Here is a 16,595-nt window from a genome sequence, read left to right as displayed (position 1 = left end):
GGTGCACCCTTGTGCAATACCTCCAGAGACTCAGCTCCTCTCTACTCTTCCCATCTGCAGTAAGTGCCCTGGCCTTAAAGACCATGACAGTGTGGGTGACACATTCTGTGGGAAGTTTCCTTGTTTCTCATCCTTTCGCTTCACTCCTTAAGACTGAGAGTGAAGGACCTCCCTGAGGTCCTCCTGAGGTGGTTCTAGAGCTCCCTAATTCTGCTTCACCCCTCCATCTCCTTCCACAGTCCATTCATTTCCAGGGATGCCCAATCTGGTAGTCCCCAGGCTCATGACTCTCCTGTGCCCCATGCAGAGAGATGCTCTGAATTCCCCTTGGTGCCCCCAGCTGTCCCCAGACCCTGCACAGGAGGCCCTGAAAGGGCTCCATTCCCTGGGAGGTCAGCCACTTGCTTTCTTGGCACATGGCTCCTTCCCTCCTTTGAGGACTGAGCTATACCACAGGCAAGGTGTGATGCACGTGCCTGGTCAGGCTCCCTTCACGATGTCCTGACTGGGCTGCCCAGCTCACCCGTCAGACTAGGGCTTGGCTCCATTCAGCACTCCTCTTCCCATCACATCTTCCACTGGCTTGAACCTGTTTCACTTAGGCCACCATTTCACCACAAACACACAATTCCAGGCAAATATGTTCATGGCACTCCGGTTCTGCAGCCAGCCACAGGCGTTGGCAGCTCCTGGCAGGACCCTAGTGCCTACCATGGGCTATGCACGTCCTCCTGCATGGCCCATTCAAGCAGCGCTGATGTTTTGCTGTTTGTCTGGACACCATGCACTACCTCTGATTTGCCCCACTCAAATACAGGGGAATGCAGGAAACATCTGCCATGCTGCCTCGCTTTTTACATCGGGGCCTCTCCCAGTGCGATCGCACACTTAATCTTCACACTACACAGTGCCTGTCCCACACACCTGCCTCGGTCACGCCTTCTGAGCAGAGTTCAAGCAGAGAATAGGAGGTCCTGGCCGACTCCAGGACAGTCTCAGCTTGGGAACCTTTCCCCGACGCAGACAACAAGAGACCTCTTCCTCTCTCTTGCCTTTGGTTGTGTAGCTGTGTTACTCCCAAAGTTTTCCTCTGCTCCCTCATGGCAACTGTCAGGACAGGTTTGCAGCTTTGCACTGCTCTACACTCGCAGGGCAGGATGTCCTCAGCATCAGCACAGGTATTGGCGTACAAACACCACCCCACCACGGCAGCGCCTGACCTAGCCCTGGGCAGAACAGCCTCCGCAGATGCATCTTCCCCTGGACAAGGCTTCACCAGGCAGGCTGGACTGTGATGTGACTGCAGGTGTTCCTCAGGAGCCTCGGGGCACGCTCAGGATACTTCCTAGCATGGGATGCCTCACACCCTGCAGCAAACGGCCCAGCAGCAAAATGCGTCTGTGGGCCTGCAGTGCCAAGACAGCCAAGGCCATGGGCCCTATCTCTGACCAGCTCTGACCTGCCAAAGCACTTCTACATACCCATGACAGACACGACACGTGAGGGCCCTGCAAAAGGCATGGTTTACATGACCAATTCACCCTTCCCCATTCCTACACCATAACCCCAGGCATTTCCTGGTACCTTTGGCGGAGGCATTGTTCTGCGAGGATGATGAGGGTCTCCTCTGTGTGAGGAAAACACCGGGTGCCATCGGCTGTGATCCCCTGTTAGGCTGGGCAACCCCAAAGGTGCTGGCCCCTGCGGTGTACTCGTGATCTGTGAGGCTGCTGGCATGTGACTCCAGCTTCGGCTCTGGCGAGATGCCTTCCTGAGCCGGTTTGTTCACGTTGTTGGTTGACAGCTTCTTTTTGGTATTTTTTTTCTTCTTGCCTTTTTGTTCCTCCTTTAAAATGACAAACATGAAGCTCAGATTAATCCCCAGAAGACCTTTAGCTACAGCAAGGGCCAGCAGCGTTGCTTAGCGTCCTGATATAACGAAAACCCGCACAGTTTGCCATGTACAAACTGCTCAAGGTCTCTTCAAATACCACCTCGCTCACAGCTCTCTGCTGCATGCGCACATTTGCCTTTCTTGCATCTACGTATGCACTTTCGGCAGAGCCTCCTCGTTTGTTAACTCTGCGTTCGCTGTGGCGAGCGGGAGCCAGCCAGGACCAAAACAACCCTGCCTTGGGAGACCAGCGTGGTTTTGCATGAACAAATCTTTCGATGTTCCACAAAAACTGGCACCTCCTATCTTCAGGTATCTTCATACACTTTCACAATAGCATGGAGGATATTAAACATCCCACTGATTCACAGACTCTGCTTCCTGCTAGGACACACACATTATTTCTCAACCTGTAACTGCACTTATACACCCATACTGTGAGAACAGTGGTCTGTCACCATCCTGTTTCCTTTGCCTACCTTCAGTCCACTTCTTGGTGAAACCCTGCTACCATTCTTAGAGCTCTTCTACTCAACAGTACATATCACAGAAGCCCAATGCCACCTAAACCTCCAGCAACTTGCCAAGTGTCTCACCAACCTTGCTCCAGCAGACCTTGTCACCTTCAGGCCCTGCAGTGTCACCTTTGTGGGGCCTATGCGTGTTAGAACTTAGCATCTATATGACCCCTTCAGAGACTGGACACTTACCAACAACAAAAGTGCCTCAATATCTTTGCTAAACTACCCATAGTTCACCAAATCTTTGGAAGTAAATCCTTATGCTTTCCCGCGGCCGGTTTGCACAGCCAAGGCAATCACACCAGTCAGACTCAAATCCATATCTGGTCCACGCACACTCCTTCTGGGCAGCCTCCTCCTGTCTTAGCCTGGTAGCTATGCTTGCTTGCTCACACTTCTCTACACTTCTGACGCTCTGCGCTGCGGTGTTGCCAGATATGCTGCGGACACGACTGGACTTGCACCCCATTGCCTCTGAGACTACTGAGCCTTGTGTCACTGGCATGAATATACACTGAGGAGGACTGGCACTGCACTGCGATTCAGGCATGACGGCTGCTGGGGAGAGGGCTTTCATTTCCTGACAGCTCCTACTTCGCAAGCAATCTCACCTGCTGGGACAACTTCGCGGCAGCCGCGGCAAGTCCAGTTTCGATGGAGGCGACTCTCGTGCCCTCTCGCACCGGTCTGTCTTGTCGAGGCACCGAGGGGCCGACTCGTGCTACAAGGAAAGCAGATGCAGGTGAGATGTGCAGAATGCGCCCATGTGAGCAGCATAACTACACACTGGGCAGTGAGGCTCTGTCCTCCCGAGCAGGGATGGCCAGAGATGCCGCAGGCTCAGCCCTTCCTCGCACCCAGGATGCGTGCAAAGGCAGGAGGTGCTGGCAGCCTCCAGTCACAGTGGCTTGGGGAGAAGCTGCCAATTAAGATGTAACACAGCTGAGCAACTTTAGTGGCAGCTGCAGCTACCTGAAGCCAAAGCCACAGGAGTTTTCTGCCTACACTACAGGTATGAGCCACTCCAGCATCATTTCCAAATGGACAGTGCTCACTGCCCCATCAGTTGGGGGTGGACATGCTGTGCCACAAGCTGATGAGGCATGGGCTGCTTGTCACACATGGAGCTGCGGAGACCCCCGTGTTAGTGGGCCACATCAAAGGGATCTTAGGACCCTCTGGCCTGTCTCTGGAGACCCACAATAAAAACACCCTTCCAGACCACCAGCTTTGGTTGAACCTGGAGGAGACGATTCCCACACTCTCATTATTTTTTACGAAGTCAACACCAAAAGGCCATGGCTACTCAGCTGTCTGGGATTTCACTGTTATAAGACTATTAAGGTGGCCACCAATTGTCCCATCACCAAGAGGGTAAAAAAAAACAAACCAACAACCCACCCAGGAATGACCTTTTCCTGCCAACTGACTGACGGAGGAAGGCTAACTGCTCAGCATGAGCCCCAGTGCATGATATCACCTCCCACTGCACTGGAAAGGATTAATTCTTCACATGATAAAGGAATTGCTAGTTGTGATCTTACAATTTCCACACTCCTTGAAAAATGGGTGGTCTTTTAGCGACCTGCACGACTTAGCCTGAGTCTGGGCAGCACAGAGCATATGGACTTACCTGTTGGACTGTAAGGGGCATCATCTGAACTTTTCCTTTTCTTTGACCGGGATTTGAACACTGGATTATCTTCATCTGATTCAAGAGAAGGGTAAACTACAGTAGGAAACAAAGGCAATAGTCTCAGCGTAGGAAACGGCTCTACCCTGCATAGAGGCCCACTTGCTCTCTGCAGGTGCGTGACTACAGGCATCACAGCTAGAACAGCAAGGTTCCCCTGAGGTATCCCTGTGTGATGACAGCACTACAACACTCAGGGGACTTTCTCCTGTTCTCATCCACACGCTACACTTGGGAGCTGCTGTCATTAAACTGTGCCAAGCTACTTTCAGGATACACAGTGAAACTTCTCAGGCAGCAGTCTTCATCTTGTCTGCGGAGCAGCAGCACAGCTAGAACATACGTGATCAGGTTAACTTATCCCAAGCCAGACTGGTACTGAAGACACATCAACCAACCACTTCATTCAGCACTACACCTTCTCAGCCCATATGACTCCCATACAGTTAGGCAGAGAGAGATGATGTCGTGCTGTTTACACAGACCTTGGAAACTGCTTCCCTTGACTTAAGAGCATCCGAAAGATGAACGTGAACCATTCTACCAAAGAACCCTTCACAGGCCTCTGGGATAAACACAGACTTATCTGTCTACATTTTGTCCCAGCCTTTACTGTGAAGTTTCTGGGTTTTTTTTTCATGTATTCGATTTTCCTGCCAGTTGCCATTTGTTATAACACTGGTGATTTTGGTATTACTGTGGTATTTGGCCAGTGAAACTAGAAGTCTGCTGATCAGATGTGGCACAGAGCCTCTGGAAACCAAACCTGCTCATAACAAAGACTCTCCATTCACTGGCAGCACAGACACATAACGAGCAAATCCACCCCTCAGTAGAGCAGAGCCTTGCCCATGTGTGGCATCTCTCTGTACACCACACCCCTGTCCCACAGCTTCATGCAGCTGCCCCTTCCCAAAGCCACTGCAGCACTATCCCCACATACCAGCACATGCAGTGCACTATAAACGGATGGGCAGCTGCCTTCTGCAACGTGTCACAGCATCTCCATTTTGCCTTGGTACCTCTGTTAATAATGTGAAAACGCACACTCTGTTTTTCTGATCGTTAACAAATGCAATCTGAATACCATGCTTGCCAGGGAGACTTAAACACACACATAGACTCTCCTGTTACGCAGCATAAACCTCTATCAACTTCTTGCCCTCTTTGTAACTTCAGGTCTTCCAGTCCCTATCAGTCTTCACGTGACTACTTTCCTTTCTTTCCTCACTTCTTATATTCAAAAATGCTCCTGCAGATTATCAGGGCAGAGCTGATGTAAGTGGTGCAAACTGGCTTTGTGCCCATTTCTGACTGAGATGCTTGCATTCTCTGCCAACAGTCAAAATACCACTGGATCCCTTTTCCAAGTACAAATTCAACCTCTTGCTCATCTTAGCTAAATATTTTGTTGCTATTGTGCAGACAAGGACATTTCCGTCATAAGTACCAGTACCTGACACACATTTTTGGCAGTTTCCTGTTTACTGGCTGACTGCTGCAGTTTCAGCGGGCTTCCACGCTTCTAAGATCTCCTGATCATGACATGCCCCAAATACAGCCCACCTGCATGAACCGTATCACCACTGGCTCTGTAGTCACTCTACCTATCGTACAGCATTTGCTTAATTTTGCCATGCAGTCCTCTTGCTATTTGCATTCCTCCTTACCAAAACACCCAGCTGATTTCTACGTGGCAGAAAGCGTGCAAGCGTATCATGAGAAACACTGCTGGTTAGCTGCCGGCACGCGCAAAGCTGTACATGCAGACCCAGGCAGGCACTCACTCAGACGGCTTCAGTCGTACTTACCATAGTCTGAATCTTTAAAACAGGCATCTAAGTGGTCCTGATCTTCATCATAATCTTCAACGTTAATACTGTTCTTTGTGCTTTTCTTTAGTAACCGCTTGCCAGCATTTTTGTTGCTGCCACCGCCCGTTTTTTTAGAGTTTTGTGTGGAGATGGAGTTATTCTTTGCCTGATTGGTACCCCACGATGTCTGGAGGCAGGACTCTGATGACTGGAGGTTTGCCATCGATAGCATGCCCTGGATTGCTTCTTGCGTGCTGGGTGAGGCAGGTGGCTGACTGCAGGGAAACATTGACAAACACAAGTGCTGTTAGCTTCCAGAAAAACACAAACCCCTCACAACAGTTGACTCCTTTCACTGCACAGTGTTGCTAGAAAAGTTTTCCTGATAACTGCCCTTGGATTAGCTGGGCATGCCACCAGTGACACCAGCATTCCCAACAACACAGCGTTTCTACTACCAACTCTGCAGGTTTATGGGTCAGTGTTGGAGGGGAATCTCATGGTGGGCTTCTGCTACATACTGCCAAGCAAGTAGAGGAAGAATTTGAACAACTGGATGGAAGCTGATGTTCACAGGCCACAGTTCTGTCACCACTCCAGGATCTGCTGGAAGATCACCATGGTAGGGCACAAGTAATTAAAGAGATTTCTGCAGTGCACTGGGAGTGTTTTCTGATGTGGATGTGGGATGGATTGATTATGGGAGATGCTGGACTGAATGGATGGACTACAGGGTGAGTAGAAACCTTGATTTCATTGAACTTGCTTTCTGGCATTTTACTGCCAGTTTTCAACAGGTACTGTGCATCCACTACAGGAAGAAATACATTCCTACTGAATAAGCTGAGGTCAAATGATGTGTAAATCCTGACTGGCATGTATGGTTAGTGAGGTGGGAAAGTGTGCTCCCCGCGTTACAGAAGAACCTTGAAGAATGATAATCTCATCAGAGAACACCAGACATTAATGCTGCAACAGGCAGAAAACATCATCAAATATTTCCAGAACTTTGGAGTTTGGGCAAATAGTGAAATGCAAAAAAAATCTTGCTGTAGTAATGATTTTTTTACAGCCATGCAATAAAAGCCACTAACACACAGCACTTCCCAAGTAAATTGGTGGTATCACATCGCCTTCTCTTATTTGATCTTAATTTAATCCACTTTAAACCATTACATGACTCTGGATAGAGTAATGTACAAAACATAATGGGAGTTTCTGGACACTAATTGCGTTTATAAATAATCCTGAAAATGAGTGAAGACTGGTGTTAGCAGCTAGCAACCCCACGAATAGAACACTGAAAAATTTAGGAAAGAGACATTGTAATCCCTCGTTATCATGCCAGATGCCTTAGCCTTCTTCCTGTCAAAGGCACGTTTTGCACCATCTATAAGAAATTAACATATTTTCTCTCAATTTTTTCCCCCAAGCGTTTTTGCAAACACTGGACTCTCAAAACACTGCAAACAGACCATCAAACACTGACTACTAAATGGGCAAATCAGAGAGGAACTGCCTTAAGCAACACAGGCTTCAACAAATAAATTGTGGAACATGATCAAAACCAGTGGTTCTGAGAGTCAAACCACAAGCTGAATGGGTGGGTGCAACGTCTCAGAGACGGAGCTGCACACAGGGCAAAGTGTTTCTCATTAGGGCATGTGCTTGCGTGCCCTTCCATTAGAGGTATTTCAGCTTTCTGAGCCAAAAAAAAAAAAATCAGGAAGCAATTTTTAAGCTCTGGAAGACCATATCCCCTTTCTGTAGCTTCAGCAATGATTTAAAAAAAAGGATTTATGAACGTAAAGTATCTGTGAGTTACAAGTATGACCTAAAGAACGTGTAAAATGAGAGCGAGAGCAGGAGCACAGCAGCCAGAGCGCTCTGCCCCCACGCTCCCTCCCCAGCAGCTGGCTGGCAATGGCCCTTCGAGCAGCCAGCAAGGTGGCACGCGGCAACGCACTGACCCTGCTGCCACTCTGCACATCCCGGCAGCCTTACTGTCCCGTCCTCAAGCTAAATAACAGTGAAAAGAGAAAAGGACACTTTAACAAACTGACTGGCAGCAGTTTGTGCTTTTGCAGTGGGCCTCCGTGTCCAGGATTTTACTGTATCCATTTATTCTTGTAAAGTCAAGGACACGGGACTGAGAGATTTTACTGCAGTAACTGCTGCCTAGCAAGCATCTGGTGATTTTCAGCTGTGTATAGGGCAGGAACTGAAAAAGGTCCCCAGTGTAAGTGGCCAGCTTCCCCTGCAGCACCCAGTAAACCTCAGTGCAGCTGCCACACAGCCCACAGGCAGAAGAACCACTCAGATGGCCAAAAAGGCATGGCCAAAAAGGCATGGCCAAAGCAGCCCGGTGGCCTGCAGAATGACCCCTGGGGTTGAGCTGTGGAGGACAAGTCCAAGGTCTGCCAAGTCCAGCTCCCACCCGCAGGCCATGCTGAGCTGGTGCGGAGCCCGACTGGCCGAGCTTGCACCCACGCTGAGCAGCCTGAGCTCGTGAGCCTCCTAACGAGCCATGTGCGTTGTCAACATCAGCAACTGCTGCTGCTCCCGAGAGTTGGAACTCCGGTTTTCATATTAACAGAGAGAAGCACGGTAACAGAAGGGAAAATTTGCTGTTAAAACTCATCCCAAATAAAATCTCCCCCAGGGCTGACCAGCCTGCAACGCTGACCGGGACAGTTACGAGGAGCAGGGAAGGGCAACTCATCTCAGTGGGAACCCAAGGAAGAAGACATTGGTCTGCATGGCACAGATGGCTTTGTGCCCTACATACAAGTGTTCTCTGCAACTCTTTGTTCTATTGAGTTTAAGCCTTGGTGCCTCAGTGTCCCAGATAACTGGCCCGTTGCTAGCAGTATCTTCATCAGGGAGGAGAGCATAAAGCATCCCTTCAGGTTACGCTCTGGGGCTTTCACACTGCCTGCATTGCCACCTAGACTTGACACGAGCATCCTTTCCCTGACAGCATGTGCCAGAGCAGGCAAACAGCTGCAATCATGCCAAGAGCACACACAATTCAGCATGGACAAAGGTTTTACCTCCTTAGTTGCAGCTTGCCCCTGCGCTGTCTGGGCACAGGAACGATCCCAGCACCCTGAAGCTAGGAGAGGATATCACACAGGGAGCTGGTGCCTCACTTTTCACAACCAATTCTACTACTGTCATCTCTCTCTGGAGGTTCAACATCTCTAGGCAGATCATCTCATTCCTTCCAAAGACAATTACTGAGCCTTTCACCTATATCCTCATATTCAGAAATTGGATTTATTAATTTATAGAATCATAGAATTGTTTTAGTTGGGAAAGTTCTTTAAGATTGAGTCCAACCATCAACCCAGCACTGCAAAGACTACCCTAAACCATGTCCCTGAGCACTACATCAACTCGTCTCTCAAATCCCTCCAGCGATGGTGACTCCATCACCCCTCTGGGCAGCTCGTTCCAATGCCTGACAGCCCTTTTCAGTGAAGAAGCTTTTCCTACTATCCAATCTAAATCTCCCCTGATGCAATTTGAGGCCATTTCCTTTTGTCCCATCACTTGTCACTTGAGAGAAGAGACCAACACCCTCCTCTCTGCACCCTCCTGTCAGGGAGTTGTAGAGAGTGATAAGGCCTCCGCTGAGCCTCCTCTTCCCTGAACCCCACCCCCCACAGCTCCCTCAGCTGCTCCTCCCAGCACTTGTGCTCCAGACCCTTCCCCTGCTCCATTCCCTTCTCCGGACATGCTCCACCATCTCAATGTCTCTGTTGCAGTGAGGGGCCCAAAACGGAACACAGTGTTCGATGGACAGCCTCACCAGTGCCCAGTACAGGGCACTGAACCACAATGAAGAAGTGGAGCCAAAACAGTAATGACTTATCAATATTTTGGAGAAGCGACAGTTGTATGAAATGATGGAAATCAAATAATTTCAAGTACAAACCCAGTATTTCCTTCCATTTTTGAATCAGACCTAGAAAGAACAAATAATTTTGCTCATTTCAAGATAATGGGACTATCAGTGCCCTCCAATTTTTTCCCATATTCCATTTCACTCCTTTCATATTTCCACATCTACAGCAGCCTTTCTGCAGGACCTCTGTCATTATCTCTCCCCATCTCACTACCGTTGACACAAGTATGGGAGACGCAGCTCTCTAGACCAATCTAGGTAATGTCATCAAAGCATTTGGTTTGGGCAGATGCAAATGACAGCCCAGTATTTTACAGAATAAAGTTTCACACAATTCTGATAAGGTCATTATCACAAAAAGCCCTGACCTGCTTTTTTGTTCAGCAGCTCCGGTGCTGGTTTGACAGGGCTTCCCACTTGAGAGCTGGCTGTCATCTGCACAGATTGCTGTGAGAGCAAAGGAGAGTCCACATAGGCCTGCTTGCATTACTGCTATGTAATTACTGCTATGTATCCAGAACATACATATACATACATATGTATATATTAATATATGTATTTTTATATATAGATATAAAAATACATATATATAAATATGCTTACCCTTTATCTGCCTTAAAAGTAGAGAAAGATAGAAATTGTTCCTGAGAGTCAGACACAACCACATTGGCATTATTTTGCGACGCCGTATGTTTGCATATCACGTTTCTTCCCTTTTTTTAGAGGACCCCCACACTCCATTATGGCCATTTAAAAAGCATAGCATAATTATGAAATGAAACATAGTAATTTCCTTTATCGGGAGCTTTTTTCAATCAAGCTGCAACACACACTGCCAATGCCTAATTGTTTATAAAAGAGCCAGAATTGACATGACACATTCCCACTGAACTACCACACACAGTGTAGTAATTCATGCAGAGTTTAGTTATGTGACTGCCTTTGTGACTTTGATTTCAGAAACCACAAAATCTACAAACACACTCAGTACAGAGCCCAGGCTGAGGGAAAAATGAACGGCCTGAGTCCTCCTCTGCTACCAAATGGCAGTTTTAACCCACTGCAGACAGCAAAAAAACACCTCCTAAGCAAGGAAGAGAATCTTTGAGGACCATTTCTTTAACCTGCTTTTTTCCACTTACCCCCCGCATTTCTGTGCATCACAAGCAGGCAGTGAACCATGTCATATGTGGGATGGTTAGTAGTGTAAACTTAGCCAAGGCAGATTTCTTTTTTAAAGTGGTTGATAAATTTTCTTATTTTATACCAAACTTCAAGCATGGTAGTCATATTACACTGGCAACTTTATTCCCAGAGTTAGATACACCTAACTACCTGCTGACACGTCTAATTACTTCCCAACATATAAGTGTAAATTAAATATAAACACTAGTTCCCTTATGCACCGTAACACAGAATGGAAAAGGAATCCACGGGAACAGCCAAATAGACAACAAGTGCCAATGCAATTATTTCTGTCAAAGAGCAGACGCAGAGACAGGGCCAAATCTCCAGAGATCAGGAAGATCTAGAACCACTGACCCACCTGAGCTCACACAACAAAAAGTATTACACTTCCTGGGAGCTGCAGTTGCATCGGTACCTCTCCCCAAACCCTCTGCCACACAAGAGATGGTTAGCTGTTTCGATCAACCAGTCCTTGCCCAGGGGAAGGCAGTATTGGAGGAAAAACAGCACTAAACTGAGACTAGATCTCTTCCCCAGAAACAGCAGCCTTGTCACAATCAGCCATCTAAGGATATGTAGTAACTATATTACTTGGTTTTAAAATAATTGGCTTTTTTCACCCCCATTAGGAACGAACAGAGAACTCCTATAGCGGACTCTGCACACACACAGAGGTAAGGATCCCCATCACTGTAATAAACTCCCAGTGTTGGTGCACAAAGGCAAGCCTGTCTCTCTCAGAGCTGCCTGGTACTTCCCAACTGATGCACCCAGCAAGAAGCCAATCCATATAGTGTGCTTTAACCTCTTGCAACCATCTAAGCTGTAAAGAGACAACTGCCTATTAAATTGAGAAAGGTTGAACAAGATGTTTATGGTTCAGCAACACTCCCTCCCTTAGATTTCTCCGTAGCTGTCACCACACTGCATCCTTGAAATACTCCATTTTCTCTCTCAACATCAAACACCCTCTTTTTAAAAAAAAAATTATTGATAAAATTTACTTCTATGTTTTCCCTCGGTAACTTATTCCATATGTTCCCCTTGGACCACAAGGCCTATCTTTTGGAATTCTCAGTTATGGCTTTTAACTTCCAACCATTCCCAGGATTAGATTATTACAAGGGTGCTGGGAAAGGGCTTTTTAAAAGAGCCTGTAGTGACAAGACAAGGGGTAATGGGTACAAATTGAAAACAGGGAGGTTTAGATTAGATATCAGGAAGAAATTCTTCACGGAGAGGGTGGGGAGGCACTGGAACAGGTTGCCCAGAGAAGCTGTGGATGCCCCATCCCTGGAAGTGTTCAAGGCCAGGCTGGATGAGGCTTGGAGCAACCTGGTCTAGTGGAAGGTGTCCCTGCCCATGGCAGGGGGGTTGGGACTAGATGGGCTTTAAGGTCCCTTCCAACCCCAACCATTCTATGATTCTGTGATTCTATGATTATATCTTCCTCCCTGAGGGAAACTTCTCAGCCCGCTTTAACAGGTCCTTTCCAAATTGCAAGCTGCACTTTTCCTGGGACACGCATACCCAAGGGCACACCGCAAGAGCACAGCACAGGTGAGGAGGACAGCACCACTCACTCCTTGTCCAGCCTGGTCTCAAGGCTCAGACTGCTCCTACAGCTTTCAAATGAAGACAGAATGGAGATGGAACTGGTTTATTAAAATGCCCAACACAAATAGCCTTACCGCACGTTTCACACCATCTCCCTCATCACCAGCTAGGCTGTCATTCTCACCTTTCAGAGGACAATTCCTTTGTTTGCACAACAGGCGTATTTAGGGGCTAGAAACTTGTGCCACTGCTTTACCAACAACAGCCCACAGCTCCCAAGAGTACTAAGGCTGTGGTCCCTACGGAGCTGTGGAGAGTGAAGGTGCTTAGGTGAACAGGTGCTTAGGTGAACAGGTCTGTGCATCACAAGCAGGCAGTGAACCATGTCATATGTGGAATGGTTAGTAGTGTAAACTTAGCCAAGGCAGATTTCTTTTAATTCTTAAAGTGGTTGATAAATTTTCTTATTCTATACCTGTGCTTAGGTGAACAGGTCTGGTTTTCTACAGACAGGGGACAAATCGTTCAGTTAAGACTGCAGCAGCAAAGACCCCCTTAACGGGCAGACTATTAGGGAGCACAGGGCATAAGACCTGTTCATGTCTGCAGTGCCATTGTGTGCCTGGAAGCCATAAACACAGTTGACATCTCAAAACTCCTTCCCAGGGATTTGTTCCTAAGGTGTGAGTTAAGCAAGACATTTCTCTATGTGGAGCCCAACTAGCTTCTTTTGAAACAACACGTATACTTCTACTACCTAACTGGAAAATCAGTTAGTTTAAGCTAACTGACTAACTGGGCTGTAAGAGTGAGGGTAGTGAACATTTGTTTTGAGATGGGCCCAAAAAACCCTTGTTCCTAGCAGTCCTGAACTGGAGAATTTGAGTCTGGGAATATTTTTTTCCAATTCTGCATTTCTTTTCACTGCTCCAACCATATTCCAAAACATCCAGTGGCAACTTCAGTGCCCACCTACAGTAGTCCCATGTGAAACACAACTAAGCCCAGGGCAACACTTCCACTTAAGGTATGCAAGAGTATGGTTTTTTCCAAGCCATGTGTCTTGGTGGGAGAAGAAAAATGACCAGGGGTGTGAGGGAGGGTAAGTGGTTTCCTATTTTCTTCTTTCAAACATTCAATATTCGGGGAACTGTACAGCACCTCACAATGCATTATGAAGGGAATGCTGGTCATTTAGATTACCTTATTACATTATTAGTACATTAAAAAAATAATTTTTCATGCCCTCAAGTTGCATTGACTGAGCTCTCTCTTCCTTTTGAATTATTCACTTATTACAATATTATTGATAAAATGGATGTTCAGTATTTACAGACGTGAAATGCCTCTATTTGTTTGAATTATACCACCAAAAACTTTCTCACACACTTTCCCTCCTCTCCCTCCAGATCACAGGATAAAGGAAGAATTTGCTTACTGGAGAAAAAGCAGTTTCTGAGCTGCAAAAATCATTCTCTCACTCACTCACACACCCACACCCATCCCACCACAAAAGAGACATTTTTGTTTATGGGAAGAGGAAAAAACATCCACTGGTGCATACCTGTTGGTGTTATACTCTAAACCTCCGACTTCCTTGCTTGCCTGCAAAAGATCAAGAATTCCTGGTGAACTTCCACTCTCTTTCTTTACTTTGGAATTGCGCCCTGGCTTTGCATCTGTGTCAATGTGAAGCAAATCTTCATCTGACGAGTCATCACTCTGTAAAAACAAGGAAAAGGCTCAAAAAAAATGGAAACTCGATAAGTTAGTCAATAAGAACACCACAGTCATTTCTGCAACCTGCTGCTCCTCCAAAGCAACAGGGCTAACATTCACAATTTGCTTTGATTAAAAATAAAACAAACAAAAAAAACCCCAACAAAACAAAACCAGGTACACAGTAAAAATCTGTTTCCTTGCAACCTGTAGGCGCAGTTGGTTTTTCTTTCCCCCTCTAACCCTGGAGAACCAGCTCTGAGATCTGATCCTGCGCATGGGATCAAACCAGGTGCTGTGTTGCCTTCTCAGCCCCTGCTCCTGTTCCCGAGGCCATGCCCCATGTAGTAAAAGAAGTGAATGTGTGGCCACGTCCCTGTGTCTTGCAAGACTGTTAACACTGCCAATTCAGACGCAGGGACAGAGCCACTTCTGTCATCCCTGCTGCAAGAGAACAGGAAGATCTGCCAGAGGAACGGGATAGACACAAACAACAGTAGCATCTGAGGCCACTGAAGGAAGGTACCTGCATCTAACTGTCTTTCTGTGGCGGTATCTCTATGCACTGTAGTCTAGAGTATAATAGAACAACCTTTTTCCTCTTTCCTGCCCTGCTTCCCGACCTCTCAAGTCCCTGACCTTATTGCTTAGACTGCCAATTACTGCTCTCTCCAAGAACTGGCCTCCCCCCTTAATCTTCTGCACAGTGAGATTCTAGCATATTCTTCCCTGTTCCCTGGTCTCCAGACGTCTACTACCGACTGAGGCAAGGAGGTCTGTACTTACTCTTGAGCACTCCTGAGCCAAACCAGGATGAAAAAATGTTCCTTAGTTCTTAGGGACACACATTTCAGTCACCTTCAGTTCTGTGTTAACAAGCTATTCTGCTTGTTCTGACTGATTCAGATAGTATAATAGGAATTTGTATTAACCGCAGTTGGGCAGAACATATAATTTTAATGATATTTCATATAATTTAATTTTTAGTATTGAACTTCAATGCTGACACAGAGCAAACTTAGCCCTGTGCCATTCAGCCTCCTGAAGGTAAACAATCAACAGGCACATTGACACTGCCTCAAATTAGGGACATGCTAAAATACCATGCGTGCTGAGTCACGGGCCTTCATGTACCAGGAGTTCAAGCCACAGTACCAAATTATGCTTAGCCTTTGCCCTGTCTGAATGCTACCTATTCTGGGAAGATCGTGACTGCAGAACAAAGGAGAGGATGCGACAAGAAGGCTTTGCTGCTCTCATTACACTACTGCCCCACAGACAATGGGTGCTTGCTTGTGATAGGTACAATAATGGCCATACCTTGTATGATACCGACTCCACCTTTGGCTTCTTAACAGGAGTGTGCTGCAGAGTGTCTTTTTTATCTGATAAAACTGAATTTAAAAAAAAAAGAAAAACAAAGTCACGGTTCTTTTCCCTTCAAAAGATAGCACTCCTAAGCCATAACTTCTAAAGCAATTCAAATCCACGTATATTTGACTGACAGCTAAGACATGGCTTGCTTTCTTACAAATCACATAGATTTAAAAGACTAATCTTGGGCAATCAACACCTGAGACTTTGTTGTGCAGGTAAAGAGAAAATAGGAAATATTCTTACAGGGCAGTTCTCTTTTTGTAGTGTTTTTCTTCCTTCTGATTGGAAACTCGTCAATTTTTAGTTCACCATCATCTGACACATATTCATATTCATCTCGTACAGGTTTTGCTTTGTCTTCTTTAAAATTCTGCAGTGACCCAAACACACTAGTATTCAGCTGGGTTTTGACTCCCTTTGAACTGGAAAAAAATTTACAAATAAGTAACAATACTCTGATTGGAAAACTTTTTGCAAACTGACAGAGGTAAAAATCTCAGTCGACTAATTTGAATATTTTCAGAGGTTGCACAGCAATGCAAGTAACTTTACAAACACATTTCTGTACCTACAATTTATACCTCAAAATATGATGCCGACTAGAGTAGACTTGACTGGCTTCAAAGAAGCACTGTATTATTTAAAGCTGTCTCAAGGTATATCATGATACGCACAATGTACACACAGCATGGAATCTTGGTATGCAGTGTTCATTTAACAATTTCTTAAAATTGTACCCTGAGTAGGATCTGCACAAAAAGCACTTAATGTTAACTCAACTAGTAAAAACCTAAAGTGCCAAAACATGACGCACTGCCCAAATACTGAAGACACTGTTCTCAAGCAAACTACCAGCCTCAAAGATAGGTCATTGCTGCTATGGCCAACTGTGCTGGGTTCTAGGTAAAATCAAGTTCTAGAG

The 16,595-nt window shown here is 46.4% G+C and overlaps 1 protein-coding gene across 1 annotated transcript in view; it reads right to left on the bottom strand.

The window, feature by feature from the left end:
* Positions 1-1,584: 1,584 nt before the first annotated feature.
* PHF2 (PHD finger protein 2) overlaps positions 1,585-16,595 on the bottom strand; it is a gene marked incomplete at both ends in the record, with an annotated part of 37,976 nt that continues 22,965 nt past the window's right edge. The window contains 7 exons of the mRNA XM_010158112.1: positions 1,585-1,846; positions 3,027-3,136; positions 4,049-4,144; positions 5,920-6,197; positions 14,142-14,299; positions 15,617-15,690; positions 15,917-16,095. Coding sequence (XP_010156414.1) covers positions 1,585-1,846; positions 3,027-3,136; positions 4,049-4,144; positions 5,920-6,197; positions 14,142-14,299; positions 15,617-15,690; positions 15,917-16,095 — 1,157 coding nt within the window. The remainder of the gene's footprint in view (positions 1,847-3,026; positions 3,137-4,048; positions 4,145-5,919; positions 6,198-14,141; positions 14,300-15,616; positions 15,691-15,916; positions 16,096-16,595) is intronic.

The sequence above is a fragment of the Eurypyga helias genome, unplaced genomic scaffold, assembly GCF_000690775.1.
Source record: "Eurypyga helias isolate BGI_N326 unplaced genomic scaffold, ASM69077v1 scaffold33998, whole genome shotgun sequence".
Classification (NCBI taxonomy): Eukaryota; Metazoa; Chordata; class Aves; order Eurypygiformes; family Eurypygidae; genus Eurypyga; species Eurypyga helias.
This window is presented reverse-complemented; position numbering and strand designations above follow the sequence as displayed.